This window comes from Quercus suber, unplaced genomic scaffold, assembly GCF_002906115.3.
Source record: "Quercus suber isolate HL8 unplaced genomic scaffold, Cork oak 2.0 scaffold_581, whole genome shotgun sequence".
Lineage (NCBI taxonomy): Eukaryota > Viridiplantae > Streptophyta > Magnoliopsida > Fagales > Fagaceae > Quercus > Quercus suber.
Window position 1 is genome coordinate 360,411 of NW_027070026.1, and position 12,294 is coordinate 372,704.

The 12,294-nt window shown below is 32.2% G+C and overlaps 2 protein-coding genes across 2 annotated transcripts; both read left to right on the top strand.

The window, feature by feature from the left end:
- The first annotated feature begins 847 nt into the window (after window positions 1–847).
- LOC112006977 (early nodulin-75-like) lies at window positions 848–6,254 on the top strand. The gene is made up of 8 exons (XM_065764739.1): window positions 848–956; window positions 1,311–1,391; window positions 1,526–1,606; window positions 1,742–1,822; window positions 4,763–4,843; window positions 4,979–5,059; window positions 5,912–6,057; window positions 6,195–6,254. Exons 1-8 carry the CDS (start codon window positions 878–880, stop codon window positions 6,252–6,254), a joined length of 690 nt encoding a protein of 229 aa, XP_065620811.1. The 5' UTR covers window positions 848–877.
- Window positions 6,255–7,363: 1,109 nt separating this feature from the next.
- Window positions 7,364–8,859, top strand: LOC112013824 (early nodule-specific protein 2). The gene is made up of 6 exons (XM_024046204.2): window positions 7,364–7,469; window positions 7,621–7,710; window positions 7,846–7,923; window positions 8,059–8,151; window positions 8,285–8,377; window positions 8,741–8,859. Exons 1-6 carry the CDS (start codon window positions 7,391–7,393, stop codon window positions 8,857–8,859), a joined length of 552 nt encoding a protein of 183 aa, XP_023901972.2. The 5' UTR covers window positions 7,364–7,390.
- The last annotated feature ends 3,435 nt before the right edge of the window (window positions 8,860–12,294 follow it).

Genomic DNA, 12,294 nt, shown 5'->3' on the forward strand with positions numbered 1-12,294 from the left:
TGGGGACTTATTTGTTTCTTTAATGACATTTTATTTTTCTATCTTATATTTATTACATTTAGTGAGGACTTATTTATTACAAAGAAACATTTGCCCCTCAAACCTAATAAATAGGAGAGAGAGAGAGAGAAAATGATGACATTAATGAAATAAATTGAGATGGCAAACAATAAATTTCCAATAATGACATGGTCAATTGTAAATGATGTAATTCTTTTAAAGTTATACCAAGTTTAATTAAAACCATCTCATAATAAATATTGATGTGTAAAATTGTGAGGCCTCAAGACAAAATATGACAAAATATCATTAGTTTAACCGAAAGTCAAATGTCGTCATTAAAAACGTTTGATAAACCAATTGTCATGACAATAAACATTATTTTTCATATATAGACGAGAACAAATTTTTTCTCCAAATTAGTTTGGAAGGAAACCCTTCCAACTCCTTATATATCTTTGTATTAAGTGTAAATTTAGAAAATCTACTCATTGGATTGAATGTTTTTATTATATCCTTCATGCCTACATAATTTCAAGAATGTCAAAGCTGCTATGTCATCAAACTATTGTTAAAATTTCAAATTTTTGTGTTCTAAAATTATGTATAAAAAATATATTTATAAATCGAATGTTAAATAATATCTAATTTGAACAAAATTTGATATGCATGTTAAGAATATAAGGACAATGAAATTCAATGGTTAGATTTTCAAAATTCACACCCCAAAATAAATATATATGAGAAGTTTGAAAACTTTCTCTCCAAACTAGTTTGGAGAGAAACATTGTTTTATATAAATAGGGGTTGCCATTACAAGATTTTCATGTACTAGCTTTAGGATTTTTGTAAGAGAGTGAGATAGTGAAAGAGAGCGATGGATTTTGAGGCACAATTGTGCTTCTTCCTCTTGCTTAGCTTTGCCACAGTGTGCTTCACACGCCAAATCCCTTTGGGTATGTAGGCTACATTCGTAAAATGTTGAACAGACTTTCATTTCTCTATATTATAGAAGAGAATTATGAGAATTTTTTTTTTTTTTTTTAATTTAGTTGGCAATTTGGCAAATAACTTTTCTTAAGACAATTCATTTTACTTGCAAAGAATGAGGAGACTTTGTTCCCCAACTACACCCATCCACATACCTTTTGACCTCCATCGGATATGTCCACTTCACTTTTAAGTATGTTTGATAATTTTTCTTTAACAAAACCATTTTCTACATATGTTGTTGTGAATAGCTTAATAGAAATTAATGTTTAATTTAGTTGACAATTTGGCAAACTCAAGACAATTCATTTTACTTGCAGAGAAAGAGGAGAATTTTTTCCCAGACTACACCCCTCCACATACCTTTCGTCCTCCCCCAGATGTGTCCACCTTACTTTCAAGTATGTTTGATAATTTTTCTTTACAACATCTATTTTCTACATAAATTGTTGTGAACAGGTTCATAGAAATTAATTTTTAATTTAGCTAACAATTTGCAAAGAGGGTTTCTCAAGACAATTCATTTTACTTGCAGAGAATGAGGAGACTTTGTTCCCCGACTACACCCGTCCACATACCTTTCGTCCTCCATCGGATGTATCCACTTTACTTTCAAGTATGTTTGATAATTTATCTTTACAACAATCATTTTCTACATATATTGTTGTGAATAGATTAATAGAAATTAATGTTTAATTTAGTTGACAATTTGGCAAAGAGAATATCTCAAGACAATTCATTTTACTTGCAGAGAAAGAGGGGAATTTGTTCCCTGACTACACCCCTCCACATACCTTCCGTCCTCCTCCAGATGTGTCCACTTTACTTTCGAGTATGTTTGATAATTTTTCTTACATCAACCATTTTCTACATAAATTGTTGTGAATAGCTTAATAGAAATTAATTTTTAAATTAGTTGACAATTTATGAAGAGGATTTCTTAAGACAATTCATTTTACTTGCAAAGACTGAGGACACTTTGTTCTCTAACTACATCCCACCATATAACCCTCCACATACCTTTTGACCTTCGTCGGATGTGTCCATTACACTTTTAAGTATGTTTGATAACTTTTCTTTACAAAAACCATTGTCTACATAAATTGTTGTGAATAGCTTAATAGAAATTAATTTTCAATTTAGCTGATAATTTGGCAAAGAAAATTTCTCAAGACAATTCATTTTACTAGCAAAGAAAGAGGAGACTTTGTTCCCTAACTACACCCCTCCACATACCTTTCGTCCTCACCCAGATGTGTCCACTTTACTTTCGAGTATGTTTGATCATTTTTCTTTACAATAGCCATTTTCTACGTAAATTGATATGAATAGATTAATAGAAATTAAATTTTAATTTAGTTGACAATTTTGCAAAGAGGGTTTCTCAAGACAATTCATTTTACTTGTAGAGAAAGAGAAGACTTTGTTCCTTGACTACACCCCTCCACATACCTTTTGTCCTCCATCAGATGTGTCCTCTTTACTTTCAAGTATGTTTGATAATTTTCCATTACAACAATCATTTTATACATAAAAATTTGTGAATGGATTAATAGAAATTAATTTTTAATTTTGTTGACAATTTGGCAAAGAGAGTTTCTCAAGACAATTCATTTTACTTGCAGAGAAAGAGGAGACGTTGTTCCCCGACTACACCCCTCCACATACCTTTCGTCCTCCCCTAACATAAATTGTTGTAAATAGCTTAATAGAAATTAATTTTTAATTTAGTGACAATTTGGCAAGGAGATTTCTCAAGACAATTCATTTTACTTGCAAAGAAAAGGAGACTTGTTCCCGACTACACCCCTCAATACCTTTCGTCCTCCCCAGATGTGTCCATTTACTTTCAAGTATGTTTGATCATTTTCCTTTACATACATTTTCTACATAAATTGTTGTGAATAGATTAATGAAATTAAATTTTATTTAGTGAAAATTTGCAAAGAGGTTTCTCAAGACAATTATTTTACTTGCAAAAAGAGAGGAGACTTTGTTCCCCGACTACACCCCTCCACATACCTGTCGCCTCATCCTCCTTACTTTAAGTATGTTTGATAATTTTTTTAACAGTATCTTTTCTACATAAATTTTTGTGAATAGCTTAATGAAATTAATTTTTAATTTATTGAAAATTTGGCAAAGGAGAATTCTCAAGATATATCACATTATTTACAAATATTGTGAAGACTTTGTCCCCCCTATCCCCTCCACTTGAAACATTTTTAGTTTTTTATTTATTTATTTGACACCTAAAATTACAGTGAAAACTTCACACATCAAGGATCTACACTCTACGGTAGAATTATTGTGTTAAAAATTAATTTTTATTAATTAAAAAAACAATTGAGTTCTTGATATTTGAAGTTTTTTTTTTTTTTAGAAAATATTTGAAGTTAATTTATACGAATTGAAAAGAGTTATGAGAATTATAAAATGTTATTTTAATGTAGAATAAATTAAAATTCTGTAAGTAGTGCAACATGTTTATGCACCCGTTAATCGTTATACATATACCGTACGTGTTGTCTTATAGACTTATACTCTTATTTACTATGTATGTGCAATTATTATAGATTAACTCAAATTAGATAAGTTAGATCTACACCATATTGTTTTATTTATTATAAATACAGTAGATTTTAAATCTATAACATCCTCTTCATAATAATTGTTCTTATTATCAAGCTACGACACCAACTATTTTTAGTGTAGGCAAAGTTTGAATTGCCAAAAGTTATAAATAATATGATTTTATTTGAATTTCAATGACATAACAAAGTATAAGTTATAAAATTATGGGTAATTACTTTATGGTGCCATGAGTATGAAAAACTTTATGGTGTCCTTTTATTTTTCTTTTTGGTCGAACGACATGGAATAATCTAATAAGTAATAATAGTTTCTTATTGGAAAAATTCTCAAAAAAAAAAAAAAAAAAAAAAGAGTTTCTTATTGGGAAAATTTTCAGAAATTATTTACTTATTTGTCTGTCACGTAGTGTACTAAAAATAAGACATCTTCATTAACCACAAAATTTGTGTCATTTTGCAGCGAATGAATAGGTCTACAATCCTCTTCGTTCCAGAAAGGGTGGCAACGTTGCAAAGACAGACTCTAAATTTTTGCGATCGTTGATTAAATATAATGTATTAACAATAAATGTGGAAATGCCATTTAGCGTTTTCAGAAAACTTTTGTATCTTGTCATCTAATATCAAGCATGTCAAAAACTTTGTAGCTCAAACTCAACTGATTGGCAATTAAAATTTAAAATGGCACTTCCTATCCTAACTTCTTTAAGATTGATAATCAAGGTTCAAATATTCCCCTTCCCCAACTATCGATCTATTAATTAAGTAAAATATATAATTTCAAGCAATTATTTTCTTCTATCAAATCATTTCTCTCAACGTGAGAAGAGTTCAAATCATTAACTTTAGGCATAGCATGTATGTATGTATGTGTGTGTGCATATTATATATATATATATAGATGAGTTCAAATTACATCTAGTGTAACTTCAAAAGAGTTACACCAATTTTAAACTATTGATTTCTCATATATCTAACGGTAGAAGAAAAAAAAGCTAGTATGTATTGCTTTCCAACTCATCTCCTCTAATTAATACGAGCATTCTTCTTTCTCACTTTCTGTCTGGTTGGAGTCTACTACACCAGATTTAGTTGCTTTTGTAAACAATGATTTACCAGCTTCTTAATAAAACTATCAGTCGATGGATTTCTCAAAAAAAAAAAAAAAAAAAAAANAGAGAAAGAGGAGACGTTGTTCCCCGACTACACCCCTCCACATACCTTTCGTCCTCCCCCAGATGTGTCCACTTTACTTTCAAGTATGTTTGATCATTTTTCTTTACAATAGCCATTTTCTACATAAATTGTAGTGAATAGATTAATAGAAATTAAATTTTAATTTAGTGGACAATTTGGCAAAGAGAGTTTCTCAAGAAAATTCATTTTACTTGCAGAGAAAGAGGAGACTTTGTTCCCCAACTACACCCCTCCTCATACCTTTCGTCCTCCGTCGGATGTGTCCACTTTACTTTCAAGTATGTTTGATAATTTTTCTTTGCAACAGCCATTTTCTACATAAATTGTCGTAAATAGCTTAATAGAAATTAATTTTTAATTTAGCTGACAATTTGGCAAGGAGAATTTCTCAAGACAATTCATTTTACTTGCAATGATTTCTCATATATCTAACGGTAGAAGAAAAAAAAGCTAGTATGTATTGCTTTCCAACTCATCTCCTCTAATTAATACGAGCATTCTTCTTTCTCACTTTCTGTCTGGTTGGAGTCTACTACACCAGATTTAGTTGCTTTTGTAAACAATGATTTACCAGCTTCTTAATAAAACTATCAGTCGATGGATTTCTCAAAAAAAAAAAAAAAAAAAAAACTCATCTCATCTAATTAATGCTAGCATTTTTATCTCTCTCTTATTTATCACATATAAGAGAATCCATAGCAGCTGTTGCATAAATGCTAAATGCTATAATATGGCACATTTGGCACACCAAACATAAAAAACGGAGCTTTATCAGATGTGTTAAATGTATCAAATTTTTGCAACATTGAACAGTACCCTTACAAGTTTGGCACGGTACGGACACCGAATAGCATATGGTTTATTATTTTTTTATTCATCTTTCTCTCTCATCTCTCCGTCAGTCTCTTCCTCTTTTTTTTTCTCAAACCCCAATCCTCTCCTCTCTCTCAGCCTCTCATCTTTTGTTCTCTCACCCTCACTGCTCTTCCACACTGACATTGACGCTGACAATCACTTCCACACCAATCTCTATCTAGCAATGGTTTTTTATAGGGGGGGGGGGTGGCTGTGGTTTGATGGGTAGGTTTAGATGGTGATGTTTGGGTTCATATTGTATTGGCTGGGTTCAGTTCTGATGGAGGTGGGTGGCTTCAGATGGGCTAGGTTATGGGTTCCGATGGATGGGTCGGCAGTGGCTGGGTATGAGTTCGAGGTCTTGGTTGTTGAAGCTTTTGTGGTTGGGAGTAATGTCGGTGTCAATGACGACGATGACAAGGTTAGAGTCTGGGTTTAGAAGTGGGTATGGGTGAGGGTGTGGAGGCGGTGGGTTTGTCGGGGTTTGTGGTTGAGGTGGTGGTGGGGCTTCCGATTTGGTGTTGGTGGGCTATGGGTTTGTTTTGAATTGTGTTTTAGGTTATGGAGGATGTGGTGGTTGTGTGGTGGTGGCTGTTGGTTGTTAGCAGCAGTGTTTAATATGTTATATATATTATTTTAATATATAAAATTGAATGATAAAACATTTAATAAATGGGATGTTGTAAAATGATGTGGTAAAATAATAAAATAGGCTTTTGATGTGTTAAAATGACACTTTTTATGTAACAGCTGTTGTAGATGTTCTAACCATTTATAAGCATCTTAAAATTTAGGGAGATAAAAAAAAGTTTATCTCCCTAAATGTTAAGATGCTTATAAATGTAATAAATGAGAAAGAGAGAGAGATGCTAATATTAATTAGATAAAGCTGAGATGGAAAAAAATAAATACTAATAGTTGAAAAAATATTAGTATTTACTGGGAAGACCGAGATTGATACACTGTACTTTTAAAGTAAATTATTTTTGGGAAGTATATTAAGTATTAACAATGAAATCTGACTTTTTTTTCCTTTTTTCTCTTTTCTTTTGAGGATCGCCAAACTTGTCAAGTTGTTTAAAGATATAGATTTAATTTGCTAAATGCTTGTTACGTATAGACTATACGGTATAGCAGGTTTTAGGGTAGAAACTATTCAGCCGGTAATCATGGTAGACTAGTTGTCAAGACAATAGTCAATAGACATCATTTTTCCCATATAAATACGGGTTGTCATTACAAGATTTCATGTACTAGCTTCAGGTTTTTTGTAAGAGAGGGACATAGTGAAAGAGAGGGATGGATTGTCAAGAGCAATTGTGTTTCATCCTCTTGCATAAACCCAATCTTATATATATATATATATATATAAGATGTGTTCAAATTACACTTGGTATAACTTCAAAAGAGTTATACTTATTTTAAATTATTGATTTCTCATATATCTAACGGTAGAAAAAAATGCTAGTGTTTATTGCTCTCCAACTCATCTCATCTAATTAATACTAGAATTTTTGTCTCTCTCTTATTTATTACTTAAAATAATTTATAAGCATCTTAACATTTAAGGAGATAATTTTAAGCAATTAATTCTTGACACAAATGTTCCAGGTGTCAAGCATTTATGTGTAGTAGGTTTTAGGATAGAAACTATTCGATAGACATTATTTTTCCTATATAAATACGGGTTGTCATTACAAGGTTTTCACGTACTAGCTTCAGGCTTTTTGTAAGTGAGATAGTGAACGAGAGGGATGGATTTTCAAGCACGATTGTGTTTCTTCCTCTTGCTTAGCTTTACCACAGGGTGCTTCGCTCGCCAATTCCCTTTGGGTATGTATTCTACATTCATAACAATGTTGAACATACTTTCGTTTCTCCATAATATAGAAAAGAATCATGAGATTTTTCTTTTCTTTTCTTTTTCAATTTATTTGACAATTTGGCAAAGAGAATTTCTCATGATATTTCATTTTATTTGCAGAGAATGAGAAGACTTTGTTCCCCGACTATGATCCACCACATAATCATAATCAACCCCCGCCTCCATTGGATGTGTTCACTTCGCTTTCGAGTATGTTTGTTAATTTTTCAATATAATATACATTTTCTACATAAACTTTTCTAAATAGATGAATTGAAAATTAATTTTAATTTAGTTAATAAATTAGCAAAGCAAATTTCTCACGACGTTTCATGTTACTTACAGATAATGAGAATACTTTGTTCCCTGACTATGACCCTCCACACACCTCTCCACCATTGGATGTGTCTACTTCACTTTTAAGTATGTTTGCTAATTTTTCTATACAATAGCCATTTTCGACATAAATTGTTATGAATAGTTGAACAGAAATTAATTTGTAATTTAGTTGACAGTTTGGCAAAGAGAATTTCTCTTGACATTTCAATTTATTTGCAGAGAATGAGAAGACTTTGTTTCCTGACTACGATCCACCACATACCTTTCGTCAGCCCCCTCCTCCTTCGTTGGATGTGTCTAGTTCACTTTCGAGTATGTTTGTTAGTTTTCCTTTAATATACATTTTCTACATAAACTTTTATAAAAAGATGAATTGAAAATTAATTTTAATTTAGTTAATAAACAGGCTAAGGAAATTTCTCACGACGTTTCATGTTACTTTCAGATAATGAGAAGACTTTGTTCCCTGACTATGACCCTCCACATGACCATAATCAACCTCCTCCTCCTACATTGGACGTGTCCACTTCACTTTCAAGTACATTTGATGATTTTTCTATATGTTATCTTTTTTTCTACATAAATTGTTGCGGGTAGTCAAGTTGGAATGCATTTTAATTTAGTTAATGATTTGACAAAAACATTCTCTCAAGACAATTCATGTTATTTACAAATAATAAGAATACTTTGTTCCCCGATTATGACCCTCCACATACCTTTAGCTGGCCCCATCCTCCACCATTGGACGTGTCCACTTCACTTTTTAGTATGTTTGATAATTTTTGTATACAATAGTTATTTTTTACATAAATTGTTCTAAATGGTTGAATAGAAATTAATTTGTAATTTAGTTCACAATTTGGCAAAGAGAATTTCTCATGACATTTCAATTTATTTGTAGAGAATGAGAAGACTTTGTTCCCTGACTACAATCCACCACATACCTTTCATCAGCCCCCTCCTCCTCCGTTAGATGTGTCCACTTCACTTTCGAGTATGTCTATTTGTTTTCCTATATAATATACATTTTCTACATAAACTTTTCTAAATAGATGAATTGAAAATTAATTTTAATTTAGTTAATAAATTGGCAAAGGAAATTTCTCACGACGTTTCATATTAGTTACAAATAATGAGAAGACTTTGTTCCCTGACTATGACCCTCCACATACCTCTCCACCATTGGATGTGTCTACTTCACTTTTAAGTATGTTTGCTAATTTTTTGATACAATAGCCGTTTTCGACATAAATTGTTATGAATAGTTGAATAGAAATTAATTTGTAATTTAGTCGATAGTTTGGCAAAGAGAATTTCTCTTGACATTTCAATTTATTTGCAGAGAATGAGAAGACTTTGTTTCCCGACTACGATCCACCACATACCTTTCGTCATCCCCCTCCTCCTCCGTTGGATGTGTCCAGTTCACTTTCGAGTATGTTTGTTAGTTTTCCTTTAATATACATTTTCTACATAAACTTTTATAAAAAGATGAATTGAATAACTTGCCAAGAACTTGTAACTCAAACTCGACTGATTGACAATTAAATAACATTTTCTATCCTAATTTCTTTAACGTTGATAATCGGGTTCAAATATCCCCTTCCCCAACTATTGATCTATTAAATAAAATACATAGTTTCAGGCAATTACTTTCTTCATCAGATCGTTTCTCTCAAACGTGAAAAAGTTTCAATTCATAAAATTTAGGTATATATATTTTTTGGATGAATTATTATAAGAGGTCAGGTCGAGGTCTAAATCACTAGTGCTACTTTACATGGGAAAACTGAAATGGGGGGACAAGCTGAAATGGTATTTTTAACTTCCAACCTTTTACAATGAAATTCGCCTGGAGTACCATAGAATACAAAACAGACCAACAAGTTAAGAAGAAAGAAATCACCATTTGTGCTTTAGAAGATTGTCTACATCATGATCTTACTATTGAGGCAAAATTTGGCAAACAGTATATTTTTCCAAAAAAATTAGGCGTGTGGCATGAGTTTAAAGTTATTTAGTAACTTAGACTGTTTTTGAAAATTGACTTTGGTAAAATTGACTTTGGCTGGAAACGCCACTATAGCGTTCGTTTTCCAGCCCAAAGTCGATTTTGCTAAACTCGATTTTCAAAAAAGTCTAAGTTACTAAATAACTTTAAACGCATGCCACACGCCTAATTTTTTTGGAAAAATATACTATTTGGCAAATTTTGCCTACTATTGATTTTGATGGTGCCTTATGTTGACTACATTTGCAAATTCCTAGATGTCTGGATCACAAGTGGTCATGGCCCCTCCCCAGATTTAAAAAAAATATATATATATATATATATATATACAAATTATGTAATAATTCATGGTTTGGGCTTTCAAAAGGATAAGTTCACTTTAGCAGTACTATTCTTTTCATAATTATTCGAAATGGGGTTATGTAATTTGTCAGGCCCAATTGGGTGAAGCATGAACTGAACACAAGTTGAAAATTTATGTCAGGACTTGATGGTCAGATATCGCTTCAATGTTTACTTTATCCTTTCATGCACTAAATTTTTATTACTTTGGTGGCCTACAAATGTTATTGACTTTTGGATAAGGTGTTACGGATGTAAAGAGTTCTGCTCCTCACACGTGTTCCCACCCCATTTTTTAAACAGGCCACGACGAGCCTAAAACCAATGGAAGCCCAAATAATTTGGGCGTTTGAGAGTGACAAAGCCCAAACTAAAACATTGGCTAACAAGGCCCCATTTTCAAAAGGCAAAATACAAGGAACTCCACAGAATGGATCAACAACCCTAAATCTACCACAACAAGTTCTCAGCAAATGCCCATAGTGGCCCAAGCCTAAAAACCCGAAGCCATGGGTCCAATAAAACATGGGGAAGGTAGCCTATATTATGTCGCAATACCCAATCAGAGTGGAATCTACAGAGGTACAAAAGGGACCTAAGCCCCTAGTGGACTAGCTCGAAGTGAATTCTAGCCCAAACTCCACTGGGCACCTTCCCAATACCCTTGACAGTACACAATCACCAGACTTTGTTTCATTCGCATCAACTTCCCTTAGATGGTCTACTCGCTCCAAGATAAACATAATTTCACCGGAAGGCATCTTCTCTCGTTGATCGATTAGTCAATATGACATCCCTTAAATGGACCGACTGTCATATCACATATGCCACTACAAAATTTAAGATTATATGTATAAATTGTTATAAAAATACATCTACATCAATTTATGTATTATTGTATAGATATTGTCGGCTTTGGGGTCCAAACCCCTCACAGTTTTATTCTCCTCCAACGAACACAACAATGGAAAAAAAGACCTCTACTTATTAAAAGGAGGTCACTCCTTATAAACACATCTCTATGTGCTTTCGTAGGCGATGTAGGATTTCATAGATTGAAGATTCCTCCTTTTGGGTCTCTAAAATCCACCCCTTACAGGCACACACGTCCTCGCGTGTAGGCCCACACTTCTAAGTAGGGCATGACTCTGATACCATCTATAATGACTTCACCCCAATTGTGTAGATAATATAATGTGGAGTATTTTCAAAAAATGAGTATGTAAAATAGAATAAATAAATAAATAAATAAAATATATAAAAACTTAGGTTCATATGATAAAATAGATAGATTTTTTTCACAAATTGATGCGAATGCTCTAAGAAAACCAATGTTTGAATCACCTACTGTTTTCTAATGGGTAAGTTGCAAATTATACCCATAAAGCTTGGAGATGTTTGAATTTTACACCCTAGAATTTTAGAATTTAGGTTTTATCCCCTAAAATTTGGAAGTGTTTGGATTTTACACCCCCAATTCTAAAATTTCAAGGTATAAAATCTAAATACCCCCAAACTTTGGAGTGTAAAATCTAAACACCCCTATAATTTAGGAGGTAAAATTTAAATTTTAAAATGTTAGGGTGTAAAACTCAAACACACCCAAACATTAGGGATATAATTTGCAATTTACCATTTTTTAATTATATAGACAAGCCATTAACATATATGGTCAAAACAAGGAAAAATAGGTCAAGAATCAATAAAAAAACCGGGAACTAGTCTCTTTTTTGGTTTACTGTTCCGGCTTTTAAAACCCTAAATACTAGTGAGCTATGAGACACTTGACAATTTATTAATATATATATATATATATATACTCTAATTTCAAAGTATATATATATTCAAAGAGAAAACAAATGCATTTTAAAACTAGGATAACCAAAATAAAGGTTCTAAATTCTAACTAACCCTAAGGAAGTTTTCATTATTTTTCTAGATAACTACATATGAACAGACCCTTTTATCCTCTTCATCTGAAATTAAGAAGAAGACAATGATTCATCCAAACCAACTGACCAAATGAAGGATTGTCTTCCTCTTCATCTGAAATTAAGAAGAAGACAATGATTCATCCAAACCAACTGACCAAATGAAGGGAG

What these genes read in the sequence shown, in the direction of transcription:
- LOC112006977 (XM_065764739.1), top strand. Translation starts at nt 878, where the DNA reads ATGGATTTTGAGGCACAATTGTGCTTCTTCCTCTTGCTTAGCTTTGCC. An exon ending in TGTGTCCACTTTACTTTCAA is followed by an intron (nt 4,844 to 4,978) that starts GTATGTTTGATC and finishes TTTTACTTGCAG; the next exon opens with AGAAAGAGGAGACTTTGTTC. An exon ending in TGTGTCCACTTTACTTTCAA is followed by an intron (nt 5,060 to 5,911) that starts GTATGTTTGATA and finishes GGCTGGGTTCAG; the next exon opens with TTCTGATGGAGGTGGGTGGC.
- LOC112013824 (XM_024046204.2), top strand. Translation starts at nt 7,391, where the DNA reads ATGGATTTTCAAGCACGATTGTGTTTCTTCCTCTTGCTTAGCTTTACC. An exon ending in TGTGTCTACTTCACTTTTAA is followed by an intron (nt 7,924 to 8,058) that starts GTATGTTTGCTA and finishes ATTTATTTGCAG; the next exon opens with AGAATGAGAAGACTTTGTTT. An exon ending in CGTGTCCACTTCACTTTCAA is followed by an intron (nt 8,378 to 8,740) that starts GTACATTTGATG and finishes ATTTATTTGTAG; the next exon opens with AGAATGAGAAGACTTTGTTC.